General features: G+C 34.1%; 2 protein-coding genes across 2 annotated transcripts; one reads left to right on the top strand and one right to left on the bottom strand.

The window, feature by feature from the left end:
- Positions 1-1,223: 1,223 nt before the first annotated feature.
- On the top strand, positions 1,224-11,064 carry LOC142237908 (chitotriosidase-1-like). The gene is made up of 5 exons (XM_075309366.1): positions 1,224-1,382; positions 1,444-1,614; positions 1,703-1,961; positions 9,825-10,054; positions 10,524-11,064. The coding sequence occupies exons 1-5, from the start codon at positions 1,316-1,318 to the stop codon at positions 11,006-11,008; spliced, it is 1,212 nt and encodes a 403-aa protein (XP_075165481.1). The 5' UTR covers positions 1,224-1,315; the 3' UTR covers positions 11,009-11,064.
- Positions 11,065-14,961: 3,897 nt separating this feature from the next.
- LOC142241225 (lipase 3-like) lies at positions 14,962-20,032 on the bottom strand. The gene is made up of 3 exons (XM_075312969.1): positions 19,867-20,032; positions 15,579-16,301; positions 14,962-15,505 (listed from the first exon to the last, which is right to left on the bottom strand). Exons 1-3 carry the CDS (start codon positions 19,975-19,977, stop codon positions 15,101-15,103), a joined length of 1,239 nt encoding a protein of 412 aa, XP_075169084.1. The 5' UTR covers positions 19,978-20,032; the 3' UTR covers positions 14,962-15,100.

The following is a 20,032-nucleotide window of genomic DNA, read 5'->3' as shown; positions in this document are numbered from 1 at the left end:
AACAGGCGAGTACAGATAAATCTCGAGTACACACAAAAAAATATGTTTTGTCTTAAATCACGAAATCAATTGATCCAATTAATTTTTAATTGAAATGTCTTCAATCACAAAAATCATAGTATCATTTTAAAAATTAACTGAAAGTCAATTAAAAAACTAATCAATCCAATTAAAAAATTAATTTATGCGATTAATTTATTTTGCCAGGTATGATTACTTAATAATCACTTACCTCTAATGGTATATGTTTCGTTGGCCATATTTCTTTTATATTGGCCTAATTTGCATGCCTAGTAGTTTTTTGTGTCCCCGAGTACCAGTAAGCCTTTAGAGAGTTTTATAACCCCTTATCCCTCGAATTTATTGCCCCATTTCTCATAATTAAAAGAAAAAGTTGCCATAGGTCCAATATTAAATTACTTATATCTATATGGGTAACCCATTACCTTTTAAACCTTTGGTAATGGTAAGGTTAGGTTAGGTTATGTGGCAGCCCGATGTATCAGGCTCACTTAGACTATTCAGTCCATTGTGATACCACAGTGGTGAACTTCTCTCTTATCACTGAGTGCTGCCCGATTCCATGTTAAGCTCAATGACAAGGGACCTCCTTTTTATAGCCGAGTCCGAACGGCGTTCCACATTCCAGTGAAACCACTTAGAGAAGCTTTGAAACCCTCAGAAATGTCACCAGTATTACTGAGGTGGGATAATCCACCGCTGAAAAACTTTTTGGTGTTCGGTCGTAGCAGGAATCGAACCCACGACCTTGTGTATGCAAGGCGGGCATGCTAACCCATTACGGGAGCCACCGTGGTGCAGCGTAGGAAAATTTTGATTGTTGGTTATGATTAATGACGATTTTTTGAGTTCTTGGGGATTTGATGTTAAAAACTGCAAATTTTTGAAAACGAAAGCACCCTAAATTGGGGACACGAGTTATAAAAAGACTGACAGCCCTGCCTTATACCGGAATTTGTTTTAGAGAACTAGTAATGCTAAATGAGTGATATGCTGTTTCCCTGTTTTGACTAAGACGAGATATCGTTCTCCTCTCTTTAGTATTTGTCGAACCACCCTTGTACTTATGTCTCTGAAAATTTTCAAGTAAATCTGTTCGGTTAAAATATTTATCCAATGTAACGTTAAACAATTACATCTGATTGCAAATTTAATGCAAAAAAAATTATGGATACACATGAACAGTGATTTAGTGATTAGTCGAAGTTGATCTTTAAGGAAATTTGTTACAGATTTTGTTACTATTATCATTGTTTTTCGAAAGTTTACATTCTATTTGCTTATACCCTTGGAAATGTTTAAATGTGTCTATCTTTTAGTGATATTTTCATTTTTACTTCATATTGAGGCATTTGAAAATGGTAAATAAAATCAATTTTGAAATGCTTCAAAATACACCGTATTACATTTACATTGTTACAGAGAAAATGATAAATTGTTACTTTAGCCTATGGCGAGATGATAGGCGGCAAAATGCCTTTCATCCGGATGGAATCGTTGCCGACATATGTACCCATATCAGTTATGCCTTTTTTGGTTTAGACAATAATGGAAAATTTGCATTTCTCAATACTTCGATGGGTGTCATAGAACGTAAGGTTTAATTTGGCATCAGATTTGATTAATACAATCATGGATTGCTTGCTTTATTTGTCTTTCTTGTTCAAACCCTTTTGTTAAGATCTGCAACGTGACAAGGATGTTTTGAAAATTATGAATCCCAAAACAAAAGCAATTGCAGTTATCGGTGGTGAGGGTGTCAGCACGGAACATTTCTCTCAAATGGCTAGAGATAAACAAAAAAGGATATTGTTTCGTGAATCGGTTATTGAATTTATGTCACAGTATGATTTTGATGGCATAGATTTGCATTGGTTACACAAAGAGTATGCCATGGATCGTGAAAATTTTATATCGGTTTTGAGAGACTTGAAAATGCAGTAAGTATTACGCACAAAGAATATTGTATTAAAATTGGTCCAACGAAAATTTTTCATTAGAGTAAGTAAAATGTTCCTTTATAGAGAAACACATATCGTTATTTAATAGAAAATTCATCACAATAACGAAAAATGTCAATATTTTCGTTGCCACATTTTTGTAAAGGGTGATACGGTCAAAATTTGGTCAAGGGAAAACGCGTGTAAATCGGTGAAATTGTTCATTTAAAAAATCAAAATAAATTTCTTTTTCAAGTTCAATTAGTATAAAATTCAGGAAAAATATTCAGTTAGGCTTTCGCTTTTCCAAATCCGAATTGCCGGGCCTCACGCTTGACCCTGCCATCAGATTTTGTACAGTCACCTTGTCCACCTTCTTCGCCGCAGAAAGCCAGTTTGCCTTGAACTGCTGCTCGTCCTTAGCAGTTTTTTGGTCTTCTTTAGGTTCCGCTTGACAATAGCCCAGTATTTCTCAATTGGGCGGAGCTCTGGCGTGTTGGGAGGGTTCTTGTCCTTGGGAACCAGCTGCACGTTGTTGGCGGCGTACCACTCCATGGCCTTTTTACAGGGAGCCACCGTGGTGCAATGGTTAGCATGCCCGCCTTGCATACACAAGGTCGTGGGTTCGATTCCTGCTACGACCGAACACCCAAAAGTTTTTCGGCGGTGGATTATCCCACCTCAGTAATGCTGGTGACATTTCTGAGGGTTTCAAAGCTTCTCTAAGTGGTTTCACTGCAATGTGGAACGCCGTTCGGACTCGGCTATAAAAAGGAGGTCCCTTGTCATTGAGCTTAACATGGAATCGGGCAGCACTCAGTGATAAGAGAGAAGTTCACCACTGTGGTATCACAATGGACTGAATAGTCTAAGTGAGCCTGATACATCGGGCTGCCACATAACCTAACCTAACCTAACCTAACCTTTTACCGTAATGGCAAGATGCCAAATCCGGCCAAAACAGTACGGAACAACCGTGTTTCTTCAGGAAAGGCAGCAGACGTTTATCCAAACACTCTTTCACGTAAATTGCTTGGTTGACAGTCCCGGAAGCTATGAAAATGCTGCTTTTCAAGCCACAGGTACAGATGGCTTGCCAAACCAGATATTTCTTTGCGAACTTTGACAGTTTTATGTGCTTGAAAATATCTGCTACGTTTCCCCTTCCTTTTGCCGTATAAATCTCCTGTCCCGGAAGCTGCTTGTAGTCGGCTTTGACGTAGGTTTCGTCGTCCATTATCACGCAGTCAAACTTCGTCAGCATCGTCGTGTACAGCCTCCGGGATCGCGCTTTGGCCGTCGTATTTTGTTTATCATCGCGATTTGGAGTCACTACCTTCTTGTAAGTCGATAGTCCGGCTCGTTTTTTGGCTCGATGCACGGTTGTAGACGATACACCCAGCTTATTTGCGGCATCTCGGAGAGAGAGAGGTTAGGGTTTCGCTGGAAACTACCGGCAACTCTCTTTGTCGTCTCAGCGGCTTCCGGTTTTCGATTTCCCCCCGATCCAGACTTCCTGGCTGTCGACAAACGTTCCCCAAACACTTTAATTACATTTGCAACGGTTGATTTGGCAACTTTTAGCGATTTTGCCAGCTTTGCGTGCGAGTAGCTCGGATTTTCGCGATGCGCGAGCAAAATTTTGATACGCTGCTCTTCTTGCTTGGACGGCATTTTGACAACTGAAGAGTGAATTCCAAAATCAAAATAGGAGCAACATTCTACACACACACACCTTCAAAATGAGGGGTGTTCAGGTTTTTTAAATGCAAAATTGAAAGAAATACGTCGAGTTTATATTGACCAAATTTTGACCGTATCACCCTTTATTGACAAAGTTCGTTAATATTCATTATTCAACCGTCGAACTGAACGGACGTGTTTTCTAATAGCGGAGTATTTCATCGTAATAAGTACTTATTACGAATTTCAAGTGTGGTGGAAATAATAAACCACCATGCAGCGAAATTCAAAGTCATCCACTGGGTTGCTAACTTCAGGGCCCAGTGGACGGGTAACGACTGAAGTTATAAATTTGGGCAGCGACCAAGAGTCAGGCCCAATTAGTCGACCTGTAGACGGGACGACTGGCGATGACACTTTGGCAAGTCGAACCTTTTCTAAGGTGACGACATCAAAAGCAGGCAATCCCTCTCGAAAGAGATTCAAGGAACGAAGAAATGCTTTGTTTATCCTAAAGAAATTAGGATCAGTCGACCCAAGCACGTTGTCGGCTAAGCAAAGCGATTCCTTAAAATGGGCTCAAGGAATTCTTGAAGCTGGAAAACGGGAACGATCACCGGATGAGCTGACATCCTCTAAACGGGATCAAAGATCGTTTGCCTCAGTTGCAAAAGACAGCCTTGTGATGGCTATTATTAATAAAGGAGCATTGGACGGTATGATTCCAAGGCAAAAATGGGGGGAAATTGAGAACGCGATGTCTTGTGTCTACTCAGAGGTGCGAAAAAAGTTTCCCGGACCAAGTTCTCGACGGCAAGATGCTGGATGGTATCAAGGACGATATAAGTTAATAGCTTTTGCGGACCAGAGGTTTTTAGGATTGCTAAAAACCTCTGGTCCGCATTGGTGCTAATTGGTGAAGTTTGGGAAGGAGCCGCTTTGGAGTTAGTCGATAAAAAAAGACATACCGGCTAAACCTAGAGCACATGCATGGATACCGGCAAACCCTCCTGATCCTGAGTCAGTACTAGAGAGACTAAACGAATGTAACCCAGACCTTCCCACCGCCGATTGGAAGGTTGGTCGTTTGGATGACGTGGATGGACCAAGACGACATGCGGTGTTTATATTAAACATAGAGTCGCTGCCACATCTAGCCCAGACCCAAGGACGTGTAAGTTATGGCTTTCATGATATCCATATGAAGGTATACAAAAGCGATCAGCCAAAGGATTCCGAAACGGACAAGCCTCCCTCCAGTAGAGTCAGCAGTGAAAAAATCTTCTAGCGAAGCCGAAGGAAACATAAAAACTGCAGACTATGACGAAAATCGTATGCGGGAAGTTTCTACAGGCTCGAACCTCACCAAAGCTGAACCGCGGATTGTTGCGGGAGTCACCGAGATCTGTGAAGAGGAAGCGGCTGATGTGACGGTGGTTGAAAATTCGGATGGTTCTACGGTTCCTCCAGATAAATCTTCACCATTGTAAGACCGCTTGTGCTGCCTTACAATGGTGAATTTTTTCTTCAAAATCTTAATTTAAAAATCTGTAAATTACCTAAACCCCATAGTTGTCATGGTGTAATAACTTTATGCCAACACTCAAAACCTAGTGAAGGACAATTTTGGTTTATTTAGGAAAATGTAAGTCATTTTTAGAAAAATTTAACTAAACTGTGTTACAAACGCTGATATAACACAAATTGCTAAAAACAAATCAAGAAAATTTATTAGACATATTCTTTTTTCACTTGTTAGAAATGCGAAGTCCAATGCTTGTGCATTTGTGACAAAATTTAATTTTGAGAATTTCGGAGCAATTTTGTGGGAAATACGAATTTAGTAAATCTTTATGTTTCCTTTGCGTATAAAGTCAAGGAAATTTTTTCAAAACATAATAATTCCATGAACTATAACACAGTTTTATTGGCTTAAGTAATCTAGTGGGTTCAGTTCTTTTTGTGTATCAGACATATTGACTGTAGATCCCATAAACTATATATCGATCGGCTCAGAATCATTTCCTGGGTCCATCTAGCCCTTGGTGTCAGTCCGTACGAAAATTTTCATCTGCTTTAGTTCACATTGAACTTATGTGTACGGTCATTGAACTTTATACCCACATTCGAAAAAAAATAAAATTAACTAAAAACAAATAATTTTTTGCAATAAACATAACAACGAATTCTTCTTGAAGTGTGGTTGCGACAAAAGTGTAACGTGTTCGTTCAAAAGTAGCATTTGCTTTTGAAACATGTGTGAGCTGATCATATTTCGTGCGATTTTGATGAAATTCAGACCAGAATAGTTATTGGCACAAGGGTGCTATTCAATTTGTACGCCATATTCACGGTAGCCACAGTTGGTAGAATTCTATCAAAAATGCTAGAAAATTTTCTATAGAAATAAAATGTTGACAAAATTTTCTATAGAAATAAAATGTTGACAAAATTTTTTATAGAAATAAAATTTGACAAAATTTTCTACAAAAATAACATTTTGACAAATTTTTCTATAGAAATAAAATGTTGACAAAATTTTCTATACAAATTAAATTTTGACAAAATTTTTTTTTATAGAAATAACATTTTGAAAAAAAATTTCTACAGAAATAAAATGTTGACAAAATTCTGTATAGAAATGAAATTTTGACAAAAATTTTTTATAGAAATACAATTTTGAAAAAAATTTCTATAGAAATAAAATTTTAACAAAATCTTTTATAGAAATAAAATTTTTTGGCAAAATCTTCTATAGAAATAAAATTTTTACAAAAATTTCTATAGAAATAAAATTTTGACAAAATTTTCTATAGCAATAAAATTTTGACAAAATTTTCTATCGACATAAAATTTTGACAAAATTTTCTATAGAAATAAAATTTTGACAAAATTTTCTATGGACATAATATTTTGACAAAATTTTCTATAGAAATAAAATTTTGACAAAAATTTCTATAGAAATAAAATTTTGACAAAATTTTCTATCGACATAAAATTTTGACAAAATTTTCTATAGAAATAAAATTTTGACAAAATTTTCTATGGACATACTATTTTGACAAAATTTCCTACAGAACTAAAATTTTGACAAAATTTCCTACAGAAATAAAATTTTGACAAAATTTCCTACAGAAATAAAATTTTGACAAAATTTTCTACAGAAATAAAATTTTGACAAAATTTTCTATAGTAATAAATTTTTGACAAAATTTTCCATAGAAATAAAATGTTAAAAAATTTTCTATAGAAATAAAATGTTGAAAAATTTTCTATAGAAATAAAATTTTGACAAAATTTTCCACAGAAATAACATTTTGATAAAATTTCCTATAGAAATAATTTTTTTTATAGAAATAAAATGTTGACAAAATTTTCTATAGACATGAAATTTTGACAAATTTTTTTTGTAGAAAAAATTTTTTGAAAAAATTTACTATAAAAATAAAATGTTGAAACATTTTCTATTGAAATAAAATTTTAACAAAATTTTCTAAAGAAATAAAATTTTGACAAAATTTTCTATATAAATAAAATTTTGACAAAACTTTCTATAGAAATAAAATTTTTACAAAATTTTCTATAGAAATAAAATTTTGATAAAATTTTCTATAGAAATAAAATTTTGACAAAATTTTCTGTAGAAATAACATTGTGACAAAATTTTCTATAGACATGAAGTTTTGACAAAATTTTCCACAGAAATAAAATTTTGATGAAATTTTCTATAGAAATAAAATTTTGACAAAATTTTGTATAGAAATAAAATTTTGACAAAATTTTCGATAGAAATAAAGTTTTGACAAAATTGTCTATGGAAATAAAATGTTGACAAAATGTTCTATAGAAATAAAATTTTGACAAAATTTTCTGTAGTAATAAAATTTGGACAAAATTTTCTATAGTAATAAAATTTTGACAAAATTTCCTATAGAAATAAAATTTTGACAAAATTTTCTATAGAAATAAAATTTTGACAAAATTTTCTATAGAAATAAAATTTTGACAAAATCTCTATAGAAATAAAATTTTGACAAAATTTTCTATAGAAATAAAATTTTGACAAAATTTTCTATAGAAATAAAATTTTGACAAAATCTTCTATAGAAGATTTCGATAGAAATAAAATTTTGACAAAATTGTGTAAGGAAATAAAATTTTGATAAAATTGTGTAAGGAAATAAAATTTTGATAAAATATTCTATAGAAATAAAATTTTGACAAAATTTTCTATAAAAATGAAATTTTGAAAAAATTTTGTACAGAAATAAAATTTTGACAAAATTTTCTATAGAAATATAATTTTGACAAAATTTTGTATAGAAATAAAATTTTGAAAAAAATTTCTATAGAAATAAAATGTTGAAAAAATTTTCTATAGAAATAAAATGTTGAAAAAATTTCTATAGAAATAAGATTGTGACAAAATTTTCCTCAGAAATAAAATTTTGACAAAATTGTCTATAGAAATAAAATTTTGACAAAATTGTCTATGGAAACAAAATTTTAACAAATTTTTCTATAGAAATAAAATTGTGACCAAATTTTCCACAGAAATAAAATTTTGACAAAATTGTCTATAGAAATAAAATTTTGACAAAATTGTCTATAGAAATAAAATTTTGACAAAATTGTCTATAGAAATAAAATTTTGACAAAATTTTCTATAGAAATAAAATTTTTCTAAAATATTCTATGAAAATAAAATTTTGACAAAATTTTCTATAGAAATAAAATTTTGACAAAATTTTCTATAAAAATAAAATGTTGAAAAAATTTTCTATAGAAATAAAATTTTGATAAAATTTCCTACAGAAATAAAATTTTGAAAAACTTTTCTACAGAAATACAATTTGGACAAAATTTTCTATAGACATAAAATGTTGACAAAATTTTCTATAGAAATAAAATTTTGACAAAATTTTCTAAGTAATAAAATTTTGACAAAATTTTCTAAGTAATAAAATTTTGACAAAATTTTCTAAAATTTCACAAAATTTTCTGTAGAAATAAAATGATGACAAAATTTTCTATAGAAATGAAATTTTGACAAAAATTTTTTATAGAAATAAAATTTTGAAAGAATTTTCTCTAGACATAAAATTTTGACAAAATGTCTATTGAAATAAAATTTTGACAAAATTTTCTATAGACATAAAATTTTGACAAAATTTTCTATAGACATAAAATTTTGACAAAATTTTCTATAGACATAAAATTGTGACAAAATTTTCTGTAGAAATAAAATTTTGAAAAATTTTCTATAGAAATAAAATGTTGAAAAAAAATTCTATAGAAATAAAATTTTGAAAATTTTTCTATAGAAATAAAATTTTGACAAAATTTTGAAAAAAATTTGTACGGAAATAAAATTTTGACAAAATTTTCTACAGAAATAAATTTTTGAAAAAAAAAAATTCTACTGTAATAAAATTTTGACAAAATTTTCTATAGACTAAAATTTTGACAAAATTTTCTATAGACTAAAATTTTGACAAAATTTTCTATAGAAATAAAATTTTGACAAAATTTTCTATAGAAATAAAATGTTGAAAAAATTTTCTATAGAAATAAAATTTTGAAAAATTTTCCACAGAAATACAATTTTGAAAAAATTTCCACAGAAATAAAATTTTGACAAAATTTTCTACAGAAATAAATTTTTGAAAAAAAATTTCTATAGAAATAAAATTTGGCAAAATTTTGTATAGAAATAAAATTTTGACAAAATTTTTTTTATAGAAATAATATTTTGACAAAATTTTCTATAAAAATAAAATATTGACAAAATTTTCTACAGAAATAAAATATTGACAAAATTTTTTATAGAAATAAAATTTAGACAAAATTTCCTATAAATTAAAATTTTAAAAAAATTTTACTGTAGAAATAAGAATTTTACAAAATTTTCTATAGAAATAAGATTTTGACAAAATTTTCTATAAAAATAAAATGTTTGCAAAATTTTCTGTAGGAATAAAATTTTGATAAAATTTTCTATAGAAATAAAAATTTTGACAAAATTTTCTATAGAAATAAAATTTTGAAAAAATTTGCTATAGAAATAAAATTTTTGAATCTCCAATTTTACATTGATGTCCAAATTGTAATGTTTAATTTACTTTAAATACTTTAGCTCTTTCTCTTCTGTTCCCATAATTATTTGCTTATTGCTTATAGTTTTAGCCAACATAATTATGAGTTAGGCATAACGGTGGATAACAACATTACCTATGCTCGAATATGGTATGAAATTCCCAGAATTGCAGAGACTGTTGATTTTATCAATGTCATGACATTCGGCTATACAGATGGTGGTTCTGTAGCAACCCATGATGCCCCACTTCGTAAACATTATGGCAGATATAATGGAAATGTAGAAGATACTATTAACCATTGGATACATTTTGGTAAATATCGAAAAACAATAATAACATTAATTTAATTATTACTATTAGTTCAGTCATAGATTTAAACGATTCAATTAATTGGTTAATTGGTTTCAATCAATATCTGCTTTAAGGGGAAAATATTGAATAATTAGAGTGAAATCTCTCAGAAGTGGAGATCCACTGTCATGTAAATTAAGCCCATGTTTGGGAGGTGTCCACTTATGAGAGGTTAATATTAATGTGGTGACATATCAATTATTGAGATCGAACTTCAAAACCCAATAAGTTAAAAGAAAAAAAAAAACAAGGAATAAATAAATAGATAATAAAATAGAAACAAAATATCTTGCAGATACATCATATTTATATTTTCTCTTAAAGCAGAAACTTAAATGCACAAGCCAAGCTTCTTTTGGATCAAAATTTCGTGTAGGAGAAACCGTTTGTTTTTGTTTTAATAATTCCTTCTCCTTCCCTTCTGATTTAGGTGCACCAGCTTCCAAACTAAACTTGGGTGTTACGTTTACTGGACGATTTTTTCTAAAACATACCGATGAACATTCTCATTCTAATGACAAAACTTATATTAGAACAGAGAAAATTTCTGCTGGAAAAGAGTTCTATACGTATAAGGAAATATGTCTTCTTAGAAAAAGGGATATTCATAACAAGTCAATTCATTATGAATTCGATGAAGTGGCCAGTGCATCCTATATAGTAAAGGATCCAAATAATTGGATTAGTTATGAATCTCCTCGGTCATTGGAAATGAAAATGGATTTTCTTCTCAAGAAGGGTCTCAAAGGCGTTATGATATGGAAAATTGAATATGATGAACATACTGGACAATGTACCGAAAAATATCCTCTATTAAATGTGATCTATAGGAAATTGAGTCCTCTCTATGAATGTTATCCAGGATTATGTTGCCTTCCATCGGAACTTATACAACATATCTGTTATTTCATTTAAAATATAAAATCAATAAAAGTCTATCAAAGTGTGTGTGAATTAATTTGAAAAATAAACGGGTTGGATGTGCTTATTTGTTTAATAAAAAAAAACGTCTATTGAGTCCAATCACTGGAAAATGTATTTCAATTAAAATTAATTTTTTTAATTATTAATTAGAATTTTTATAATGTACATTTTAAAATATCTTTTATAAATTATATATTATCTTTTACTTTCAGGTATGTCGAGCTAATATATTGTTAATGTAAGTCATTAAAATTAATTAAAATTAAAGTAAAATATTAATTTGCTAGTAATTTATTATGTATTTATAAAGCTTTTTCCTAATTTTAGACATAAAAAATATTATCGTAAGCTTAAAGATATCTTGTCGTCATACTGTGTAAGCTTTTGTTTCAGTGTAGTGGTGGGTAATCTGCTCTCGGTAATGTTGACAGAATTTCTGAGCGTTTCAAAGCTTCAAACTCGGATATATGATTTCTTGGAATTACAAGTTTGAACGAATGTAATTTGCCGCAATTTTAAAGTACAATAAATGTCGTAGTTCTTATTGCGGAATCTAGCGAGCAATTTCAAAAAGAAAGATTCGGCTTCGATTAATTGGCGTCATAGCGCCGATTTATAACCCTATGCCAAAGCCAATTCTTCGGTCCAACTCTATTGTTCGCATTCCAACTACTCCCGTTCACGAAAGTGAACCGACGCCAGAAATATTCGGCACACCCTAAACATCATGAAATCAGATTTGGTACCCAGCAAAAAAAGCGTCGCCGGAAGTGGTGCAAAATTGGCACAGAATCGATGAATTTTACATGGGCTTGTCATAGGACGGATGTCCATTTTCATTACTTTTGTAGCAACGCTTTTGTTGCTGACCACATATTTTCGGTTTTAAAAATATATCAGATGATCAGTTAACTTCTCCATCATAACTACTTTCCCATACCCAAAAGCTTTAAAAATTGCCAAAATAATCACCATTCCAAAGGGAACAGGAATCAAGAATAGCGCTGATTACAAACCTACTGCGCTGTTATCTTCGGTTGATAAGATTTTTTCGAGAATGTTGTATAGCCAAAAACATCGTCTGTGAGGGAACATAAGATGGTTCAAGATTTTCAATTTGGATTTAGAAATGTCCTCTGGTTGGATGTTTTAAATAACTTCAAGGAAGACGAATAAATGGCAGTTCTTGAGCGACTTTAAAGGAGACCACCACAGGGAGAAGAACCCAACAAAAAAAATTTGGAAGTTCTTCTAAACGCACGACTTTAAAAGCACTTCCAACAATGTTCTCACAAAGATGTGTTTTAATATAGTTTATCTACAGAGGATTTTTTTAATCAAATGTTCTATAACTGTACTAATAGAAAAAATTACGTTCCATAGTTGTGAACGGACGGTGACAAAATGAAGCGGAAACGTTCACAAAAAATCAAAATGTTCACAATTTCGTTCACGGGCGTTGAGGATTTCATGAACGGCATTCGTTTTTCTTTGGCCATGAAATGTCTTAAAATAATCGTTAGACGCTGTTATGGCAACTCCCTTGGTGGTGCAATGTGCTAAGGCGACTGTTAACGCGTATGGTGCAGAAAACACAGGTTCGAGTCACGCCAGCGGAAATCGTTTTTTAATTTTGTTTATAAAGTCGTAACCATAACGTTTTCAGATCATAAACGCTGGTTATTGTTTTGACTACGCATGGTGTCATTTTATTGTGGTCAGATTGACACCGCCTGTTCTCAGTTTGACACAGTTTGTGTGTTGATTCACTTTCATGAACGAATCGTTTTGAAATGAGCACGCCGTGCATGACTGTAGACTTTTTATACCCTCCACCATAGGATGGGGGGTATATTAACTTTGTCATTCCGTTTGTAACACATCGAAATATTGATCTAAGACCCCATAAAGTATATATATTCTGGGTCGTGGTGAAATTCTGAGTCGATCTGAGCATGTCCGTCCGTCCGTCCGTCTGTTGAAATCACGCTAACTTCCGAACGAAACAAGCTATCGACTTGAAACTTGGCACAAGTAGTTGTTATTAATCTAGGTCGGATGGTATTGAAAATGGGCCATATCGGTCCACTTTTACGTATAGCCCCCATATAAACGGACCCCCAAATTTGGCTTGCGAGGCCTCTAAGAGAAGCAAATTTCATCCGATCGGGCTGAAATTTGGTACATGGTGTTATTATATGGTCTCTAACAACCATGCAAAAATTGGTCCATATCGGTCCATAAATATATATAGCCCCCATATAAACCGATCCCCCGATTTGGCTTGCAAACCCTCTAAGAGCAACAATTTTCATCCGATCCGGCTGAAATTTGGTACATGGCGTTAGTATATGGTCTCTAACAACCATGCAAAAATTGGTCCATATCGGTCCATAATTATATATAGCCCCCATATAAACCGATCACCAGATTTGACCTCCGGAGCCTCTTGGAAGACCAAAATTCATCTGATTCAGTTGAAATTTGGTACGTGATGTTAATATATGGCCTCAAACACTCATGCAAAAATTGGTCGATATCGGTCCATAATTATATATAGGTGCCATATAAACCGATCCCCAGAGTTGACCTCCGGAGCACCTTGGAAGAGCAAAATTCTTCCCATTCGGTTTAAACTTGGTACGTAATGTTAGTATAGGGTATCCAACAACCATGCAGGAATTGGTTCCTCTCAGTCCATAATAATATATAGCTCCCATATAAACCGATACCCAGATTTGACCTCCGGTGCCTTTTGGAGAAGCAAAATTCATCCGATCTGGTTGAAATTTGGTACGTGGTGGTAGTATATGATATTTAACAACCATGTGGGTTGAAATTTGTGGATGACAGTCTTTCGTAGAAGTTTCTACGCAATCCGTGGTGGAGGGTACATAAAATTCGGCCTGGCCGAACTTACGGCCGTATATTCTTGTTCATATTTCTAATGAGTAATTTTAACTTTTTTTGTTTCTAATAAGTTAAAAACAGTGTAAGAATTAATAAAATGGTACAAATTATTAAAATGCGCATCCCAAAAAACGGAGGCCATTACTTTGCCAGTGGACTTTTGAGTCTTTCCACGCTTCGGAGACGGTTCACCGGTCGCTGTCCGACTGTCGATTGGACTCAAGAGTGTAGTGAAGGAGCCATGTTTCATCCATTGTCACATATCGACGGAAAAACTCGGGTGTATTACGAGTTAACAGCTGCAACCACCGCTCAGAATCATAAACACGTTGTTGTTTTTGGTCAAATGTGAGCTCGCGCGGCACCCATTTTGCACGAGCTTCCGCATATCCAAATATTGATTAATGATATGACCAACACGTTCCTTTGATATCTTTAAGGCCTCTGCGATCTCGATCAACTTCATCTTAGGTCATTCAAAATCATTTTGTGAATTTTTTGGATGTTTTCGTCGGTAACCACCTTTTTCGGGCGTCCACTGCGTTCACCGTCCTCCGTGCTCATTTCTCCACGCTTGAATTTTGCATACCAATCAATTATTGTTGATTTCCCTGGGGCAGAGTCCGGAAACTCATTATTAAGCCAAGCCTTTGCTTCCACCGTATTTTTTCCCTTCAGAAAACAGTATTTTATCAAAACACTAAATTCCTTTTTTCCATTTTTTTCACAATAACAAAAGTTGCTTCTATCTCACAAACTAATTGACTTGCAGACGTCAAATTTTGACACGAATCATTTGAAGGTTGGTACTATATAAAAATAATATGCATTTAATACTAGCGACGCCATCTATGTGTCAGACCGGGGACTTATCAGCCAACCTGTTACGTTGTGCAGACAAACTACAGCGCTGTGACTTCACATAACACATCTATACCTTCCTTGGTCTATGGTATCGTGTAAATTCAGAAGATTATATTTCATTTCGGAAGCATGTCTTTTTCATTTACTCAAAATTTTCCATTAAACACTGCTTTCTTAAAATCTCTATATTTATTTGCGATAACAAATGTACTCATTTCTTCACAAAATAAAAATCACAATTTACAGTCATTCAGAAAAATTGCGAACTTTTGCTATTACCTAAAGGTAATCTCCAAGTGCAAATTAATTTTAGATTTTTTCCAATTCTTTTTCCACATTACGAATTATAGTCAATACTGGACGATTTATAACTTCCCTTATATTTGAGGCCCAAATAAAATCGATATGGGCAAAATGTTTCAAATCAATAAAATGACTTATGCTACTATTTCCCAATATCTCTGCAAGTATTTCAACATCTTTTAGTGCTGACAACTGATCATCTCTGCTATAAAATAAATGTATAGGAAATCTGAGATTTAAATTTCTCAAATTATATTCCGGAGGGATAGAGTGATTGTAATGTAAGAGATTTCCTTCGGGACCAAAATCATATTGACGAAACATTCGACTCTGATGAATTTGAGCATAATGCAATATTTGACGAATTGAACATGTGGCTGGATGAGTGTCGTATATTTCTGGGAGCATAGACTAAAATAAAAGAAAAAAGAAAACACAATTTTAGTATTAAAGATGTCACCATCTGGCTTATAGAGAAATTTACCCTATTAATGTAGGCTGAGTATCCACCAAAAAAATTGTATACAAAAAATGAACAATATTTTGAAGTTGCTCCAACTCTACGACATCTCTCCATTCCCAGTAATTTACGAACAATCATTGGCCTAAATAGGGCCCAATCTTCAAAAGTCGAATATAATGGTCTACCCATGATGGGTGAAATATACCTTAAAGGTGTTGTAACAAAAGTCAAATTAGCACTGGGAGCCAACATTGTTATGGATTTAAATTTGCGATTATATTCACCATTCGTAGAGAGTAAGATTAAAGCAATTGTAGTACCCTGTGAGTGACCCACATAATGCAGAGAGTCTGCTTGTGTTTCAGTCAAAATAAAATCCATGATATGTGGCAAATCAATGGTACCCACTTCATGAAGCGAAAATCTCCAAAATTCTCTATCATACGAGGACATATGTAAGTGCATCTGGCCATAAGTATTTCCACGGGTATTACCCAGCCACACATCATAGCCACTATTGACCAAATCATAAGCCAAAGGATGTGTTAAACTCTCTAAAATCCAACAATCTGCAGAAGTTGTCATGCCATGCATTAACAATACAATAGGTCGTGTTGAGATTTGAGCGGCATCTTCCCATGATGAAGAAGAATTCCTTAGACGAAATATTCTTATACCATAACCATCTTTGGTATAGACATCATAGCTTTTAGATGCATAACCTGCTCTTTCGATTCGATCAAACTGGAATTGAGGATCATAATTTCGTATTCCGTAATATAATAACAGGTTGGCTGATAAGTGCCCGGTCTAACAAAGAAAAACACAAATTTTTTGTCAAAATTCGTTTTTATTATTCAACATAGTTCCTTTCAAAGGCGATACAACGATAATAACGACCTTCCAATTTTTTGATACCATTTTGGTAGTACTCCTTCGGCTTTGCCTCAAAACAGGCCTCAGTTTCGGTGATCACCTATTCATTGCAGCCAAATTTTTTCCCAGCGAGCATCCTTTTGAGGTCTGAGAACAAGAAAAAGTCGCTGGGGGCCAGATCTGGAGAATACGGTGGGTGGGGAGGCAATTCGAAACCCAATTCATGAATTTTTGCCATCGTTCTCAATGACTTGTGGCACGGTGCGTTGTCTTGGTGGAACAACACTTTTTATACCCTCCACCATAGGATGGGGGGTATATTAACTTTGTCATTCCGTTTGTAACACATCGAAATATTGCTCTAAGACCCCAAAAAGTATATATATTCTGGGTCGTTGTGAAATTCTGAGTCGATCTAAGCATGTCCGTCTGCCCTTCCGTCCGTCTGTTGAAATCACACTAACTTACGAACGAAACAAGCTATCGACTTGAAACTTGGCACAAGTAGTTGTTATTGATGTAGGTCGGATGGTATTGCAAATGGGCCATATCGGTCCACTTTTACGTATAGCCCCCATATAAACGGACCCCCACATTTGGTTTGCGAGGCCTCTAAGAGAAGTAAATTTCATCCGATTCGGCTGAAATTTGGTACATGGTGTTAGTATATAGTCTCTAACAACCATGCAAAAATTGGTCCATATCGGTGCATAATTATATATAGCCCTTTTTTCTTCTTCATATCCATCCCATCCTATGGTGGAAGCCCCCATATAAACCGATCCCCCGATTTGGCTTGCGAGGCCTCTAAGAGAAGCAAATTTCATCCGATCCGGCTATATTTGGTACATGGTGTTAGTATATGGTCTCTAACAACCATGCAAAAATTCGTCCATATCGGTCCATAATTATATATAGCCCCCATATAAACCGACCCCCCGATTTGGCCTGCGAGGCCTCTAAGAGAAGTAAATTTCATCCGATCCGGCTGACATTTGGTACATGGTGTTAGTATAGGGTCTCTAACAACCATACAAAAATTGGTCCACATCGGTTCATAATTATATATAGCCCCCATATAAACCGATCCCCCGATTTGGCCTGCAAGGCCTCTAAGAGAAGCAATTTTCATCCGATCCGGCTGAAATTTGGTACATGGTGTTAGTATAGGGTCTCTAACAACCATACAAAAATTGGTCCACTTCGGTTCATAATTATATATAGCCCCCATATAAACCGATCACCAGATTTGAACTCCGGAGCCCCTTGGAAGAGCAAAATTCTTCCCATTCGGTTGAAATTTGGTACGTGATGTTAGTATATGGTATCCAACAACCATGCAGGAATTGGTTCCTATCAGCCCATAATTATATATAGCTCCCATATAAACCGATCCACAGATTTGACCTCCGGTGCCTTTTGGAGAAGCAAAATTCATACGATCTGCTTGAAATTTGGTACGTGGTGATCGTATATGATATTTAACAACCATGCCAAAAGTGGTCCATATCAGTCCATAATCATATATAGCCCCCATATAAACCGATCCCGAGATTTGGTTTTGGAGCCTCTTGGAGGAGCAAATTTCATCCGAGTCTGTTGAAATTTGGTACATTGTGGTAGTATATGGTCGTTAACAACCATGCCTAACTAGGTCCATATCGGTCTATAGTTATATATATCCCTCAGATAAATCGATTTCCTATCACACAATAATTGGTCCATATCAAGTTCATAATTGTATATAGCCCCCATATTTCAATTCTGGCTCTCTACGTACCGTGCAAAAAGTCCATATCGATTCGTAATTATTTGTAGACTTAACTGTACATAACTTTTTTGTCTAATATACCACGTATGGGCTAACTCACAATTTAGAAAACGATGTTAAGAAGTTTTAAGATACCACAACCCGAGTATTTCGATTGTGGATGACAGTCTTTCGTAGAAGTTTCTACGCAATCCATGGTGGAGGGTACATAAGATTCGGCCTGGCCGAACTTATGGCCGTATATACTTGTTTCTTCTTCATATGAAGCCGTTTTGCCGCGATTTCGACCTTCAAAAGCTCCAATAACGCCATATAATAGTCACTGTTGATAGGTTAGGTTAGGTTAGGTTAGGTTAGCAAAAGCAAAATGTTATTTTTGTGTGGTGACCATGTAACATGTTTGTCACTAAAATATTATTTTCTCGCCAAATATAACCTGCTTGCCGAAATCAGATACATGATTTCCGAGAAAATAACATGGTTACGAAAACCATGTTACATGGTCACCACCCAAAAATAAAATTTTGTTTGATGTGATCATATTCCTTCTCTGGGTGTATTCAGTCCATTGAGATACCGATTCCATGTTAAGCTCAATGACAAGGGACCTCCTTTTTATAGCCGAGTCCGAACGGCGTTCCACATTCCAGTGAAACCACTTAGAGAAGAAATGCCACCAGCATTACTGAGGTGGGATAATCCACCGCTGAAAAACTTTTTGATGTTCGGTCGTAGCAGGAATCGAACCCACGACCTTGTGTATGCAAGGCGGGCATCCTAACCATTGCACCACGGTGGCTCCCTGTTGATGGTTTTTCCCTTCTCAAGATAATCGATAAAAATTATCCCACGCGCATCCCAAAAAACAGAGGCCATTACTTTGTCAGCGGACTTTTGAGACTTTCCACGCTTCGGAGACGGTTCACCGATCGCTGTCCACTCAGCCGACTGTCGATTGAACTCAGGAGTGTAGTGATGGAGCCATGTTTCATCCATTGCCACATATCGACGGAAAAACTCGGGTGTATTACGAGTTAACAGCTGCAAACACCGCTCAGAATCATCAATACTTTGTTGTTTTTGGTCAAATGTGAGCTCGCGCGGCACCCTATTTGCACAGAGCTTCCGCATATCAAAATATTGATGAATGATATGACCAACACGTTCCTTTGATATCTTTAAGGCCTCTGCTATCTCGATCAACTTCATTTTACGGTCATTCAAAATCATTTTGTGAATTTTTTTGATGTTTTCGTTGGTAACCACCTCTTTCCGGCGTCCACTGCGTTCACAGTCCTCCGTGCTCATTTCACCACGCTTGAAATTTGCATACTAATCAATTATTGTTGATTTCCCTGGGGCAGAGTCCGGAAACTCATTATCAAGCCAAGTTTTTGCTTCCACCGTATATTTTCCCTTCAGAAAACAGTATTTTATCAAAACACGAAATTCCTTTTTTTTCATTTTTTTTCACAATAACAAAAGTTGCTTCACAAAAGACGCTCTATCTCACAAACTAATTGACTTACAGACGTCAAATTTTGACACGAATCATTTGAAGGTTGGTACTATATAAAAATAATATGCAATTAATACTAGCGACACCATCTATGTGTCAGATCGGGGACTTATCAGCCAACCTGTTATTCCAATATTACTTACTATTGTTTTTGTGTTTGGTTCTGGCGGATATTGTAATTGAACGACTATTATTAATATTGGTATAATCAATAGACTATTCAAAATTACTGATCTGTTCTTTATGCTATCCATAGATGTTGACTTGGACGCTATTGGAAATGTTGTGGCCACCGATTAAACTAAGTAT

This window comes from Haematobia irritans, chromosome 5 (genome assembly GCF_050003625.1).
Source record: "Haematobia irritans isolate KBUSLIRL chromosome 5, ASM5000362v1, whole genome shotgun sequence".
In the NCBI taxonomy this organism is placed as follows: Eukaryota; Metazoa; Arthropoda; class Insecta; order Diptera; family Muscidae; genus Haematobia; species Haematobia irritans.
This window is presented reverse-complemented; position numbering and strand designations above follow the sequence as displayed.

Bases quoted from the DNA above. Each gene is read 5' to 3' on its own strand.
- LOC142237908 (XM_075309366.1), top strand. From the start codon at position 1,316: ATGTTTAAATGTGTCTATCTTTTAGTGATATTTTCATTTTTACTTCAT. The intron at 1,615-1,702 runs GTAAGGTTTAAT...CCTTTTGTTAAG, and splicing joins TTCGATGGGTGTCATAGAAC to ATCTGCAACGTGACAAGGAT. The intron at 10,055-10,523 runs GTAAATATCGAA...CTTCTGATTTAG, and splicing joins TAACCATTGGATACATTTTG to GTGCACCAGCTTCCAAACTA.
- LOC142241225 (XM_075312969.1), bottom strand. From the start codon at position 19,977: ATGGATAGCATAAAGAACAGATCAGTAATTTTGAATAGTCTATTGATT. The intron at 16,302-19,866 runs GTAAGTAATATT...CCTCAATTCCAG, and splicing joins AACCAAACACAAAAACAATA to TTTGATCGAATCGAAAGAGC. The intron at 15,506-15,578 runs GTAAATTTCTCT...CTTTTATTTTAG, and splicing joins ACTCAGCCTACATTAATAGG to TCTATGCTCCCAGAAATATA.